Source organism: Peromyscus eremicus, chromosome X (assembly GCF_949786415.1).
Source record: "Peromyscus eremicus chromosome X, PerEre_H2_v1, whole genome shotgun sequence".
NCBI classification, from domain to species: Eukaryota; Metazoa; Chordata; class Mammalia; order Rodentia; family Cricetidae; genus Peromyscus; species Peromyscus eremicus.
The window spans coordinates 54,895,943-54,911,615 of record NC_081439.1 but is presented as its reverse complement, the minus strand read 5'-3'; the positions used below and the strand labels follow the sequence as shown (position 1 = coordinate 54,911,615).

Genomic DNA, 15,673 nt, shown 5'->3' with positions numbered 1-15,673 from the left:
TGCTAGAAATGAACTTTCTACTTCTTTTAATCAAAGTCCCATTAACCATCCAAAATCCAACTCAAACATCACCTTATTCATTCTTACATGCATGCATAGTATGACAGATATTGTATATTTCTCTTAAGAGATGTATTTAACTGGCCATTGTAACCTTATATATTAATATGCTTATAAGATTTGCTTTTCTATGAAGATTGTGGGTTCCAGAACCAAGAATCCATATTTTTATCAGTTTGATGTCCCTAGGAATATTAGAATAACACCGTGCTTTGCACATAGTAGGTACTAAAAATTTCAGGTTATTAGTCTGTTCTCTCTTTCCTTTCCATTTATATTTGATTTTTTATGCTTCTTGCTTTGGCTTTACCACGAACCTTTATGCCACAACTTCTCTATTAAAACCACTGTCACCAATGTTGTCAACAATATCTTTCTTACTAAATTTAGTCAGATGGATGAAGTACACTCTTTCCACCGAGTTTACTAAACTGTTAAGATAAACTCAGAGCTGCTAACAGCTATTTTTGCCATTTCATAGATAGAAGATGCCTGAAGAAGGAGGCCAGCATAAAAGAAAGCATAGATGAAAAAGCCCTGATGACATCACTTAAGCCCCAAGGTTAAGCAATGTTCAAAGCCAGCTTCATTGAGGTCTTTTCAGTTAAATGAGCCAATAAATCCTCCTCTTTTCTCTTAAAAAATTATAAACCAGTTTAGACCAACACTCTATCACTTGGAACTGAGAATCCTAATGCTAATGATCTCTGTATCTGTATTTCCAGCCTTCATATCTTTCCTTAGCTTCAGATGCATATCTCAGACTGCTTATAGGGTTTTCTCTTGAATTTCCCAGAGGTACCTGTAGCTCAACCTGTCTAAAGCCACACAGCATCCTCCCCGATCATTATCTCAGTGAATCTACAGCACCTTGCCAGAAACCTGGGTGGCTTCCTCGAAGTCTTTGTCTTCCTTCAATCACACGAGCAATCTCTAATGTTTCCATTTACTAACTAAATCTGCCTGCTACTCTCCATTGCTGCCCCTCTAATTTAATCACCCACAATTCTTTCTGTTGTGATACAGCAGCATCCTCCTGAGTGTTTTCTCTCTTTCTTTTATGCCTCATTTCAGTCCATTTTCTTCCTATTTTATCCACTTTTAATTAAGTTTTTATATAGCATAGTAGTATACATGCTTATTGTAATTGAAATAACAGAACTACATAAATAATCACTTCATAGTCTATTCTGTTTCCATCCAACCTCTTTCAATCTGAGATTACCAGTATTTTCTGTTTGATGCTGCTTCTTTCTACAACTGTTTTTATGCTAACATTTTGATGGATTAAAATATCCTCCCCCTTTTTTTCTAAAAATGGAAACATATTATACACATCACTCTGGAATTTGCTTTCTTAAAAAGCCTAGTAGTAGAAAGACACTGTCAGTCCTTCAGATCCACATATAGAACTCTAACTCATTCATTTTAATAGTTATATGGCAGTCAATAGTATGACTATAAACTTAACCATTTACTGTATAATTTAACCATTTACTGCAGCTGTTCAAGTGATTCCTCCTTTTGCTGCTGAGAAATCCTTGTAATCAAGACTTGTATACTAGTATACTCATTTTTTTGTAAGATTTGCCAAACCATGAGTTCTAGGCCAGATATATTCTAGGCCAGATATTTAATTTGATTGCTATCCAAAGTGGCTATAGCAATTTATATTTTCTTGACCAAAGCATGTCTTCCATCTCTTAACTTAGTATATATTATTATATTATGAAGATGTTGCCAATATGTTTAGCTCTGGGTAGAGAAGTAGCATGCCATACCTGTTTGTTTATTTATTTATTTATTTATTTATTTATTTATTTATTTATTTATTTATTTATATTTGGTTTACAGGGTTTTCTCTGTGTAGCTCTGACTGTCCTGGAACTCACTCTGTAGATCAAGCTGACCTCAAACTCAGAGATTCACCTGCTTCTGCCTCCCGAGTGCTGGGATTAAAGGCCTGCACCACCACCACCAAGCTTGTTTTATTTATTTTTAAATTAAATTTTATTTTATTTTTGGAGATGTAAGCTAAAAAACAAAAAGATACAAATATATGGACATTAAGTCAGTTTTCTCCCACACTTGCTGCAAAAACTTGATCTTCTCTCCCAGAAACAACCACTATTATGTGGCAGATTTTCACATTTTAACCAGTTTCTAAATAATGGACATTTAGGTGATTTTCAGTCCTGTAATATTACAAATAGTACAGCAAAGAACATCTTTGTTGAGAAATGATTTTCCATGTGTGAGTATATCTAGAAATAGAAGTGGACCTGCTGGATCAGATTATGTACATTTAGTATTTAAAGACACAAGCCATATAATCTATTCTTGGCATTGATCTTGTGCTTCTCCATTGCCTGTAGGAGTTTCTAAGCTCCACAAAATGGATTCCCAAATCTTGAATGATCTATTCATACTAGACAGCTCATTTATCATCACTTCCCCTTTAGATCTCTACATTCCACTCATACAAACATCTTCCTATTCCCCCCCTTTTTTAAAACAAAATTCTTTGTTGATTCTTTGGAAATTTCACATCATGCATCCCAATTCCGCTCACCTCCCAGTCCCTCCATAGCTGCCACTCACTCTTGCAGTATGTCCTCAATTAATTAAAAACAAAACAAACAACCCCCCAAACCTACTTTGCTCCTCCATCTAACACCTCTTCATTTATTCTAGTGGCATGTGGAGCTGTGGTGAGACACAGTATACCCTTTTGTCCAATCAGCCCCACTCGCAAAATATTCATTGTAGTGAGTTGTTGGTCTGGTTCAAGGCCTCTGGCCTCTGGCACCATCATCACTGAGCTGGACCCTCATCAAAACTCTTGGATATCCTTTTGTTGCCCTGGGTCATGGGGATCCTGCAGCTACAGTTCTGCAAGACCAGACCCTTCATGCATTCCAGCAGGTCACAGATGGGGCAGCTGTTAGGGTGGGCCAACCCAAGTCCCAGGATATGGGTCTGGGTGGTAGTTGAGCTGGGGTCAAGGCTATTGGGACCACCCCCTCAGGTGAGGAGTGGATCCAGCTCTCCTAGACCCATGCCATTGGGGCCGGCTCCCCCACAACTGCTGGTGGTTACAGAGTGGGGTCATCTCTCCGGAGTGCTGGGGTCAGTTCTCCCTTGGGGCAGGGGCAGCGGCAGCACTAGCTCTCCTGCTACAATGTCCAGTGAGGGGCAGGGCCAGTTATCTCAGGCCAGTGAGGGACAGGGCTGGCCCAGCATGGCCCTCAGATCTCAACATGCATGGTTCCTATGACCCCCTGTGGCAACACAAGCCATGTCCATCAGCCCAGACCATGAGGCTCAGGCAGGTGAAAGATACCCATGGGGTTGGCTTTTTTTTTAAATTTTATACACAAGCATTGCATGTACATCATTCCAGCTCCTTCTTCTCCCCTCCTCAAATTCCTCCTCCTCAAATTCATGATCTCTTCTTTATTATCATTACATATATGTATAAATATTCATATGTATATATGCACACATATATATGTATATGTATATATATGTGTATATATATATATATATATAACTTATTGAGTGCATTTAGCTTTGCTTCTATGTGCATGTGTCTAGTCTAAGAAGACCCCCAAAACAATATAGGGTACTGCCATTACCCTTGGTTGTCTTTCATAATTTGAAGGTGAGCCCAATTACTAAAAAACAACTCACAACTTTGGACATGGGACTTGCAGGGATCAAGCTGAACCTGGAAGCCTCTTCCCTAAGAAGCGGCTTTCATAGTATCAGTAGGTGCTATGCTGCCAATGAAGAAGAACAAACAGTAATCCCACCCATTTGTCAAGCTTATGAACCACAACAACGACTGAACTCACAAGATATCCACAATGGTGAAATAGTGGCACTTTATCTCAGGGACAACCAACAACTGTTTATTGGACTTAAGGCCTGCTCAACAGGAGGGAATTCATGCCTGGTAGTGGAAAGTAAGCCAACTACTCATGGCTGGGAAGATCATAGACCCAGAGAACTTACTACTACCAGTTTCCTAAACAGAAACAATTTCTTACTGTTTTCTACATGCCTAGCCTTATACCCACAGCTAAGTGTAGCTTTCACCTCTCATCAAAGAAGTTTCTTTTTGCAACAGATGGGGACTATTACGGAGAAATGAAACTGGTCAAAATGAAGAGAATAAGTGACTGTGGGGTGCCAAACCCCAACTGTTACATCTTCAATGCAACCCCTAAACCTAAGGACCAGGGAAAATCGTGGAAGAGATTGGTGGAAAGATTGTAAGAGACAGAGGCCCAGGGCACCTGTTGGTAGATCATGTCCCCTGGATATGACAAGGGAAATGCACTTATGAATGCTCAACAATATAGTTGTTTGAACAAGACCTGCATAATGACATGTCAATGCCAACAGGGGAAATTTCATGTGCTTCCACACCTAGATGAAGAGCTACAGAAGGTCAATGGCTGCTGAGATAGAGATAATTGGTTGCTTCTAGGAACAAACTCCCACAGAGGTTTTCCAATATCAAAACCAGGGAAAGATACAACAAAGAATGAAAACTACAGGCTAATATCTCTGATGAACATAATTGTAAAAATCCTCAATAAAATACCTGCAAGCTGAATATAGGTGTATATTAAAAAGATTGTCAACCATGATCACGTTGGCTTTATCCCAAGTATTCGAGTTCAATATATGAGTCAGTAAATCATATAAATGGACTTAAAGACAAAAGCTACCTGGTCATCTCAGTAGGTACAGAAAAAGCCTTTGACAAAATTCAACATGCCTTCATGATAACGGTCCCAGAGAAGGTGGAACTGGAGGGAACATACCTCAACATAGTAAAGGCCAACATCCTTCTTTCAGGTTCTTAAGTGAGTTAAGTTGCCTTCTTACTCAAAGCCTTTTCAATTACTGTAAGTCTTCATTTGGCTATCTCTGGCACTGTAGCTCAGTTACCCTCATTAGGAGACCTTTTTTGACTTCCTAAGTTTAGATCAGGTATCAGTGTGCTTAATAACACCCTATGCTTACCACATTGTACTACTTAGTACATTATAATCATCTACTGTGAATTTGGTGAAGGGGACCTACAGGCTAATCTTATTCACCACTATGTCCCTAGTATCCAGAGCAATGATTAATAAACACTGTACGTAATAACAAACATGCATTAAATGAATTAACACAACAACAACAACAACAACAACATCAACACAGTATAAAAGTTCCTTAACTTTTCAGGCCAAAGAGGCCTAGAAGGTTAAGAAGCAGAATCTAAAGTAAGTAAGGCAGGGTGAGCCGACAGATGCCTTCTGCCTACACATCTACATCTGTTTACGATATTTTGAGGAGCTATACAGAAACACTTCACCACTTAGCTGACAGATTAACATGCTTAGCCTTCACTTCTTAAAGCCATTTGCATGCTCTTATTCCTTACTGAGCCTCTTCATGGATGCTAATGAAAAGGCTCATTGACCATGCAAATAAAAATCCTGAGTCTTTAATCGTTCAGACAGCATCTAATTGGTTAAAACTAGCCTAGATATTATGGAAATCAGGAATAGTTAGAAATTGTATCAGAACTGGAAGGAAATAATTAGACTTTCTATTGTAGTAATTAAGCATCCTTTTCATATCACTATATTTTTCAGGAATATGATATCATCAGTAAATTACCTACCCCACTAGAATTTTCTCAGCATGGTATGCAATTATTAGAATTTCTAGAGTTGCAAATACTTGAGAAAAAACTCCTTACATGATTTTGAATCTCTGACATCTATCTCAGAACTTCAGCTAGAATTAATAGTTCTAACCCATCAAAAATAAACTAAGATGGAAGAAGTGAAATATGAGTTATTGGTAAACTATTAGTGACACTATGGTTAGAATCCAAGTCTCTTGGCTTAGAGATCACAAGTCTCCCTAATACTGAGGAACAAACAGCTATATTGAAAAAAGACCGGATGGACCGTTAGAGAACCTCAGGACATTTGGGCCTGTTGTCTCCTTCAGGGAAACAGTAAACAAATTACCTTTATAGCACTTCTCTAGTTGGGATGGCATGTTCAGCTTACTTTACCTAATTCTGTACTTCTTAAACCATTAATTAATGTTTATTTATTGATCTGAGACAGATCTGACTGTGTTGTTCAAACTGGTTCCAAACTCCTGGACTTGAATGATAGACTGTTTGTCTAGCATGTCCAAGACCCTGGGTTCAATCCTCCACACTGTCAAAAAAATAATCCAATGAAAATTAAGGAACTTCGACTTTTATAAAAATTGGAATTTATTTTTTAGGTTTTTGTACGAATCTGTACTGTATGTTGAGTATACTCTGCCCACCATGCCCTCCTAGTCTCCTTTCTCTTCCTTCTCTCCACTCCTGCTAGTCCTCTTTGGCCTCCTAGACATTTATTTTTATTTCCATATCATATGTGTGTACATGATTTTATGCAGCAATATAAAATTTAGGAACTGCAAACAACAGAAAACAAACATATATTTGTCTTCTGAGACAAACAACTTAAACTTTAACCTCTTCTATTCAGCTCAGTTTAGTCTGTGTATAGCAAGAATTGGAGTTTGGTAGCTATGCCAGTTACAGAGCTTCGAATAATGTCTTACTAGATATTCTAAAAATTAGTTGTTATTCAAAAACTGCTGGTTAACCAAGTGTCAATGGTGATGCCCTATTGAGATCATTTACTGTGGGGCTAGTTCTATGAAAGAAAACATAGCTTTAAAGGCTATTTTGGAGTATGAGCAAACTAAGATATTTTGGCTTGCTTAATGTCTTATTTGATATAAAGCCACTTTCTAGAGTGTTCTGCTGTGGGCCCTTAAGCTGTTGGCAGCCACAAACAGCAGGCAACCTTGGGGATTCTACAACTGAAATCAACAATCCTCTTCAAGTCCACACACGGTAAGCTTTCAAAAGCTTACACGTCATCTTGTGAATAAGCCTCTGCAACTCTATCAGTTATCGGAATGATTTGAGTCTCTCTCAGTTGACAGTAGCCCAGTGATGGATCACTGAAAAGCAATAAATATATAGCAATTCTAGAATAAAGGCGATTTTTAATTCTAGCTAACAACTGTATAGACAAAACATCTGTTTTCTTTGATGTCATAGCCTTTCATGTCCAGCTGTATCAATTTAATGGTAGCCATACATCATTACACTGTTATTTTAAGAAATAAAAAACAAAGGATACATTTCAATTTTAATTTATTTATTCTTTTTACTCATTTATAATAGTAGAAAAGAATGCTAACTTCTTTGATCAGTCCAAAAGTAAATATCAAATAAGAAAAATTTCCAAGAGGGATGGACACACACACACACCTATATCTATGTCTCTATCTATCATGTATATGTATATATATGCATTATAGATAGACAGACAGACAGATAGACAGACAAAGATAGTCAACCAGATAGAGTGAAGAAGTGACATGGAAAATATGCAGTTGTGATCAATCATTTGTTGTGATGAGTTAGGTCAGCATCTGAGGCTTAGAGTCTTCTACCCATGGCTCCTTTAGGAGATTCTATGAAATAACACCAATGAGAAGAAAGCATTTTGCTAAAATACAACATCACTGCTGAATTATAATAGTTATCTACTAGAGTAATAACAATGCTTGAGAGAACATAGTAATAGTGTTTAGTAATTTTCAAAGTTTTTTTTAATCCATTGACACTTTGGATCAATGTAGTAATTGCACGACTTAAGCCAGGTTCATTGTCCCAAATTTAAAGACAAGAAAATGGAAGCTCAGAGGTATGTGAATTCTCCAAGATCACAGGCAGGTAATATAGTGGGGATATCAGGACTGGAATCTATAGATTGTAATTTGGTCAAGTACCTTTTCTATTATACCATCTTGTACTTTTCTTTCACTTATGAAGATAGGAATACCAGGGATAGATGGTTATGGGGAGACATTAATTGATTTTTTCATTGATTCCTGAGGTTGCTCCTATAGGGAGAGAACAAAATATTTCAAAAATTTTTGATAATTCTTGATACACATTATCTGATTTTAAGACCTCATGAGCCCCTGAATACATTCTATAGTTCATGTAGTTCCCTGCAAGAGATGGCTGAGCAAGTCACTCCAGTGATTTTGTCTTCAGAGAATGGGCTTCATCAGAAAATATTGACAGATTTCTGTATGTATTGTGCCTCGGCAGACACCATGAAAATGATCGTGTTTTTCTTATAGAAGAACAATGACCCCCAAACCTCAGATACTCAGAAACTCTACAGAAAATTCTGGCCAACTCAAGAGATATGTAGAACAGAGGCTGGCTCAGCCCTGGCTGCTCATGCAGACGACCTGGGTTCAACTCCCAGCACCCACGTGACATCCAATAACCATCTATACTGCCAGTTTCAGGGGACCTGACACCTCTTCTGCTCTCCATGGGCACTGCACACATATGGTGCACAGACAGACATACATGCAGGAAATGAATCGATACAAATAAAAATTTAAAACAAAAAGAAATTCATTTTTAAGAGTCGTTATAACATCACAAGATTTATATTGGGGAGAAAGTAACCTTATGTTTGTGACTGTTTTTTACAAATCAATGCCTTCACTTACAGAGTACTCAGATTTGAGAAACAGATGAATCCAAACATTTTAAAATTGTATGTTAGAAATATTTGATAATCCTGGAGATAGATGTCTTTTTTAAAGAAATGTTAATATTTATTATGTTAATTAATTTTATATGTATGTGTGTGTGCCTGAATGTAATGTAGCACAGTATATGCATGGAAGTACCCTCAGAGGTCAGAAGAGGGTATCAGATCATTTGAAATAGGAGTTGCATGTGGTTGTGAGCTGCCCAGTGTGGGAAATTTAACCTAGGCCCTCTGTAAGAGCAGCAAATGCTCCTAACTGGTGAGCCAGCTCTCCAGCCCCAACATTAATTAATTAATTAATTGATTATTTTTGGTGTGTGTGTGTGTGTGTGTGTGTGTGTGTGTGTGTGTGTGTGTGTGTGTGTCTGCATGTATGAACATGTGTGAAGGAAAGAGAACAAATTTCAGGAGTCAGTTCTCTCCTGCTATCAAATGTTGGTACAGAACATTGAACTCAGCTCATCAGGCTTGTCAGCAAAGTACCTTTACTCTTTGAGCCATCTTGATGGCCCTACTTTTTCTCTTGAAGGCAAGATAGACAATGCCTGTTATGCTTCTAATTACCTAGTTTAAGAGATCAATGGACCAGGAAAGTCTGTGTCTTGGTTATGGTTCCTATTGATGTAATAAAACAGCATGACTAAAAGCAACTTAGGGAGAAAAAGGTTTATTTCTTCTTACAACTCTCAGGTCACAGTCCATCATTGAGGGAAATCAGGACAGCTAGTCAGGTCAGGATCTTGGAAGTAGGAACTGGAGCAGAGGCCATAAAAGAATGGTGCTTAGTGGCTTGCTCTTCATGGCTTGCTCAACTTGCTTGCTCACCAGCCCAGAAGTGGCACTGCCCACAGTGAGCTAGGTCTTCCCACATCAATAGTACCTCACAGACTTTCTTCCATGTCAATATTATGGAGATATTTCCTCAGCTAAGATTCTCTCTTTTGGGAAGAAATGCTGTCAATCTTATATGAAAGTCTAGGAACCCACCATATTACCCTATTTGTGCATCACCTTTACCTGTTGCCTATAAATGTATCAGCTCCTTTACCAAAATTTCTCTGTAAGTTTCTCTGAGGCCTTGTTCATGTTTTCACTGCTTTCAATTGTGTATATACAACTTATTAAACAGCAGTAAAATAGCTTGGGAATTGAAGCAGTCTGAGGATATCTATAGGTTGTAAAACCAAAACAAATTTAGAGCTGATGGTTCCCGCTATGTTTTAAATGTGTTTCTGTTTTTCGTGTCTGTGTATGCATGCGTGTGTGCGTGTGTGTATGTGTGTGTAGAAGCATGCACCTGCTAAGATGCAAGTGGAGGTCGGAGAACAGCTTGCAGGAGTGGGTTCTTTCCTTCTGCCATGTGGCTCCTAGGGGTTGAACTCAGATTGCCATGCCTGCGGTCAGCACCTTTGGTTGCGGAGCCCTCAGGTTGGCACTTAGCCCTGTTTTTGATCTTTGCTGGGTATATTAGTCTAGGCTGGCATCCATGGTCTCTTAGTGTCTGTATTACATCTGTCCAGGTCCTTCTGGCTTTCAAAGTCTCCATTGAGAAATCGGGTGTTATTCTGATGGGTTTGCCTTTATATGTCACTTGGCCTTTTTCCTTTGCTGCTCTTAATATTCTTTCTTTATTCTGTAGGTTTAGTTGTTTAATTTTTATGTGGCGAGGGGACTTTTTTTGGGGGTCTAGTCTGTTTGGTGTTCTATAGGCTTCTGTATCTTCATAGGCATTTCCTTCTTTAAGTTGGGAAAGTTTTCTTCTATGATCTTGTTGAATATATTTTCTGTGCCTTTGAGTTGGTATTCTCCTTCCTCTATCCCTATTATTTGTAGGTTTGTTCTTTTCATGGTGTCCCAAATTTCTTGGACGTTTTGGTTCATGACTTTGTTGGCTTTAGTGTTTTCTTTGACTGATGAATCTATTTCTTCTACTGTATCTTCAACGCTAGAGATCCTCTCTTCCATCTCTTGCATTCTGTTGATTATACTTGCATCTGAAGTTCCCAATCGTTTACTCAGATTTTCTATTTCCAGCATTCCCCCTGTTTGTGTCTTCTTCATTTTTTCTATTTCCCCTTTCAGGTCTTGGACTGTTTCCTTCATTTGCTTCATAGCTTTTTCTTGATTTTCTTTCAGTACTTTATTGTTTTCTTCCAGGACTTTATTGTTTTCTTCTAATTTGTTTGCCCTTTCCTCTAGTTGTTTACAGAGTTCTTCCCATTTTTTGGTCTTTTCCTCTACACAAGCCTCTACCTTCTTCATGATGTCATTCATAAGGCTGTTTTCCTCTGCTTCTTCCAATTTTTGATGTTCAGGTCTAGATGTTGGAGGAGGGCTAGGTTCTGGTGATGCTGTATTGCTATTCATTTTGTTGTATGTATTTCTGCCTTGACGTCTGCCCATCTCCTTGTGGTTCGTTCTTGGTCTTATCAGCACACTTGGTTCAGACAGAGCTAACAGATTCAGGAAGTCTCTCTCTCTTGTCCAGATGGGAGCTCTCTTGTCCAAATGGGAACTCCAGGGCAGGATGGGAGCTCTTGTCCAGAAGGGAAGTCCGGGGCAGGATGGGAGCTCTTCTCTCTCTCTCTCTCTCTCTCTCTCTCTCTCTCTCTCTCTTCCAGAAAGGAAGTCCAGGGCAGGATGGGAACTGGGGGCTGGCCTCTAAATCTCAGGAAGTGGCTGGGGTCTCAGGCGGATGGGGGTGGAGGCAGGGCATGGAGATTGCAGGTCTGCTGGGGGTCTTGGAGAAGGGGATCCTTCCCGGTGGGGCTAGAAGGGAACCTGCCCAGTGGCCAGAACCTGGGGCCAAGTTGGGCAGGTCTTCCCTGGAGTGGCTGGTGCCCAGGGATGGGGTCTGGACCGAGCCAGGGCACTCACCTGTGCTCCAGAAGGGAAGTCCTGGGCCTGTTTTTGATCTTTGAAAGACATTTTCTTTCTGGAATAATTTCTTAACTATTTAAGGCAAATCACTTTTTCTTTGACACTTGTGAGAGAAACTTGGGATAGATAATCTAAATTTGTATTGTAACATATCAAATCACTATGGATTTAAAATTAATTACCGAGAGACTCACTTCTTTACTGAAAAGTTCTATTATTTGTATAAAACAGAGCCAGCTCATTATCTTGAGATAGTGATGTTGAATTATATCTGTTTGGTTGTCTAAACAGGCATCTCAAATTTAACAGGCCTAAATTCTTTTATGTTTTGGTCTGTTTAATTAAAAATACTAATATATATTCATTGTACATAGTGATCAGTTTCAGAAAAACAATTTCTTTTAAGTATGTCATGTACTTTGACTCTATTCATCACTGATACCCTCCCTCTTCTACCCATCCTCCTCTCCCACTAGTCTAATTGCTAAATTCTTAACTCATTCCCTACACACCTCCACACATCTCCTCCCTTTCCTTCCCCACCTCCAAAATAGCAAGTCTAGTCATTTAGTTCTTTATAGCCCAATTCTTGAGGTCATTCCCGGCTCTTCTTTGTCTTTCAAATCCTTTAATAAATCTCAAAATCCTATTAGTCATTCCTTCAAAATCCTTCTAGAATCATACCACTTCTTCCCAACTATACTGCTTCCACCCTGTTCTAAGCATTAACATCTCTTGCCTGGATATTGCCCCCTTTGAGTCTCCCTCCTCTTGTTCTTTCTAAATCATTTTCAATAGAGAAGTCAGAAGGACTCTGTTAAAATCTAGGTCAAATCTTGTCATTCCTTTATTCAAACTCATCCAATAGTCCCACATTCTGTGCAGAATAAGAAAGCAGGACCTTTAGTTTGGCTCACAAGGCTGTAAAGGCTGGAGAGTGAGTTTTAATGTCTGCCCCCATTTCCTTTCTTTCTCTCACTCTGACCCAGTCACACTGATCTTCCTGAAACACACCATGCATTCTCTGTTTCAGAGTTTTCATTGGTTTGTTTGTTTTGTTCTTCTGGTTGCTTTTTTCCCTCAGAAATCTACTTGGCTCAGCTTCATTTCACAGAGGTCTCCTCTCAACTGCTCCCATATCACAGAGCTTTTCCTTGATCACCATATAGTATACTCCATTACCCTATCCCCCGTTTCACTGCTGGATTTTTCCTCATAGCACCTATCACCACACACTTTGTCCTCTGTTTATCTCTGCTATCGAAGTTAAGCCACCGTGGGGAACAAGAAATAGTCATTGAGGTTTGTCACGTACCAAGTCCTTTTCTAGGCAGTAAGAATATAAACATTAACCAAACAAACACAGATATTCTTATAGTGCTTGTATCTGAGTGTGATATAAATTGGCTGTATTTACTCAGTAAATATTTGAAGGATGTGTTGGATAAACATAGTACATACTTGGCAGAATAACAAGAATGGCTTTCAAAAAGAAGATCTGGATTGGTTTGTCACCTTTTAACTCATTGAGACACTCATCACATCTAAAGAAATGGTTCTATGGCCTCTTAGGTGAAAGGTTAAATATCTTAGACAATTCCATGATCCCCAGGTACTCTCTATCCTTCACTCTAAGGCAGTACTAGCCCCATCTCGTCAATTGCTTCCACTTTCTGGAACTGCTTCAATCATTGGACCCTACTCACATTGACAAATGTCAGCTTAAAAATCTCATTTTCATCTTTATAAAATCATATTGCTTTGTAACCCCCTACAGACACATATCATCAGCAGATGTAGCCAGACACACTGTCTCTGAATCCAGATGGCTTTTCAACAGCCCAGAGCTATGTTTCCTATAAACCTCTGTGCTAAAGGGGTAGTGTTCTGTCAATTGACACAGTAACATTGGAATACAGTGATTCAAAGACCCTGCCCAGGAGCTACCTCAACATTTTGTCATCACACTGAATGTACCACTAGTTAACTCAATGCTATTACACCCATAATGGCAACAGTTTTCACGGGTAAATCACTGCCTAGCTGAAGGGACAGTAAACACTAGCAAGTTACATTACAACACCAACAGCGAGATAAACATTAGACCAGATTTAGGGTTATATAAGGGTAAGTGGATCCTTGTCCTCAAGGAACTTACAGAGTAATGCTACATGCTTTTGGTTTAGATTTGGACATAGTAACAGATACTCAAATTGTTATAATTATCACTGGAAATAATATATCATATAAATGCCAGATTGGCAAAACACTATCAGTTCCAAAAATAGGATCAAATTATCTTGGTGGACATGGCTTAAATGTTCCTGAAGATATCTGGAGTTAGAGGATAAAGGATCCTTCTATTGTTAGTTCTATGTAAAGGATTGATTAGCAGGTGAAGCTGGAGAAACCAGTGATATTTGGATAATACATGAGATATAAAGAGTATTTTTATTAACATTTCATAAGTCAGAGTGATAAAGGATCACTTGAATACACTTACCATCTGCTCCTTCACCACTTTTGCTTCTTTTATTGCGACGGACACGCCTACTTTCCTCTTCAGAATATGCCTTTTCATCAGGAAAGAAGAAATTCAGGAGGGCCATCTGTGAAATTAACAAGTAGATGTGTCAAAGGTTGACCTCAGTTAGCTATATCCAACATAAGAAACCAACTAGCTGGCTTTCGATAGACAGTCCTTCTTTACCTTAAATTCAAAATATCTAAAATCTGAGCTTGTGTTTTCTTTTCCCTTTCAAATGACTTTAATCATGGAGTCATACTATTCCAATCATGTAGGCATGAAATTTTGGTTAATCCCTGGAGCCTCTCTAGTCTGCTCTGAATAGCTCTGAGAAATCCCTTAGGTTACATTTGTCCACACACTTCTGGGGTTTGTCACAAATTTCTAATTTTCCTCCCACATTACCGATGGCTATTCAGAACTAGCCTTGGATTTTCTATTACCCCCTGGACTTCATTATCATATACATCTGATTTTGCCATATTCGTACTTATGCTCTGTTTTTGTTTCTAGAGTGGGGAGCACCCAATCCTGGGTGCCATGTATGTCAACTCTCTTATGAGAGTTAAGTCATGATAAAGTGTGCACTAATTCTCTGCCTTTCCCAAACTCCATCAGAACATGTGGTCTATAAGACTCATTTCAGTGAAATTCAACAGTTGTTTATTTCTCTGATTCTGTTTTTTAGTTTTGAAGGAAAACCTCACTTTGTTATCACTCTATTAGTAAGTTTTTATACAATAATGTATCTGAAAAAGTAAGTCTTGTATTAAAAGGTACTCTTTCTAATATTTGGTCCTCTGATGTCTTATAATCATAGCTTATAGTAATATAATATGTTTTGTATGTGAATTGGTCTGGCTTCACTAATGATAATCATGGCTTAACTATACATTTGAGGTAAAAAGATGTGCATAAGGCCATAATGGACAGAGTTTTAGACTCAAGTGATTCTAAACCCAACTCTATCACTTGCTAGCTGTGCAACCTTGGACAAAGTTCTTGAGCTTTATTTTTCTCACTTCAAAATGGGGATGACAATAGCACCTTCCTCACAAAGCAGTTGTAGGATCATCACAGTACCCATCTCATATAATACATGCCCAGTAAATGTTAGATAGTGCTATTTTAAACACATTAATTATTGAGACTTAAAATGAATATATTTTCATTCTACTGTCAGCTGGAAAAAAAAGTAATCCCAGAGTCTTCATGTGTGGTGCATTTATTAGTTAAAAAATGGGTTGGACCCAAGAAAACCCTAACAGTCTATACAAACTGTCTTCAAATACCTATGATTTATTGTTTATATTAAACAATTATATCCAGTAGCTTTAAGGCACAGTCATCTAGGAAGATACATTCATTGATTAAATATCAAACAATAAATGAATATGTGTAACCTGTAGATTATTAATCACATCACATTTAAAAACATTTAGGTTGATCCACTTGAAATGGCCATTTTCCAGGGAGCTCCCAGACTCTGCTAAAACAATATAGGCTATTGCCATTGCTCTTGGTTACCTACCAG

The 15,673-nt window shown here is 38.4% G+C and overlaps 1 protein-coding gene across 8 annotated transcripts in view; it reads right to left on the bottom strand.

Moving 5' to 3' along the window:
- The window catches only part of Eda (ectodysplasin A), a 386,616-nt gene that overhangs the window by 76,933 nt on the left and 294,010 nt on the right, over positions 1–15,673 (bottom strand). For all 8 annotated transcript variants that reach the window (XM_059251060.1, XM_059251061.1, XM_059251067.1 and 5 more), the window contains exon 2: positions 14,116–14,221. In XM_059251060.1, coding sequence (XP_059107043.1) covers positions 14,116–14,221 — 106 coding nt within the window. The remainder of the gene's footprint in view (positions 1–14,115; positions 14,222–15,673) is intronic.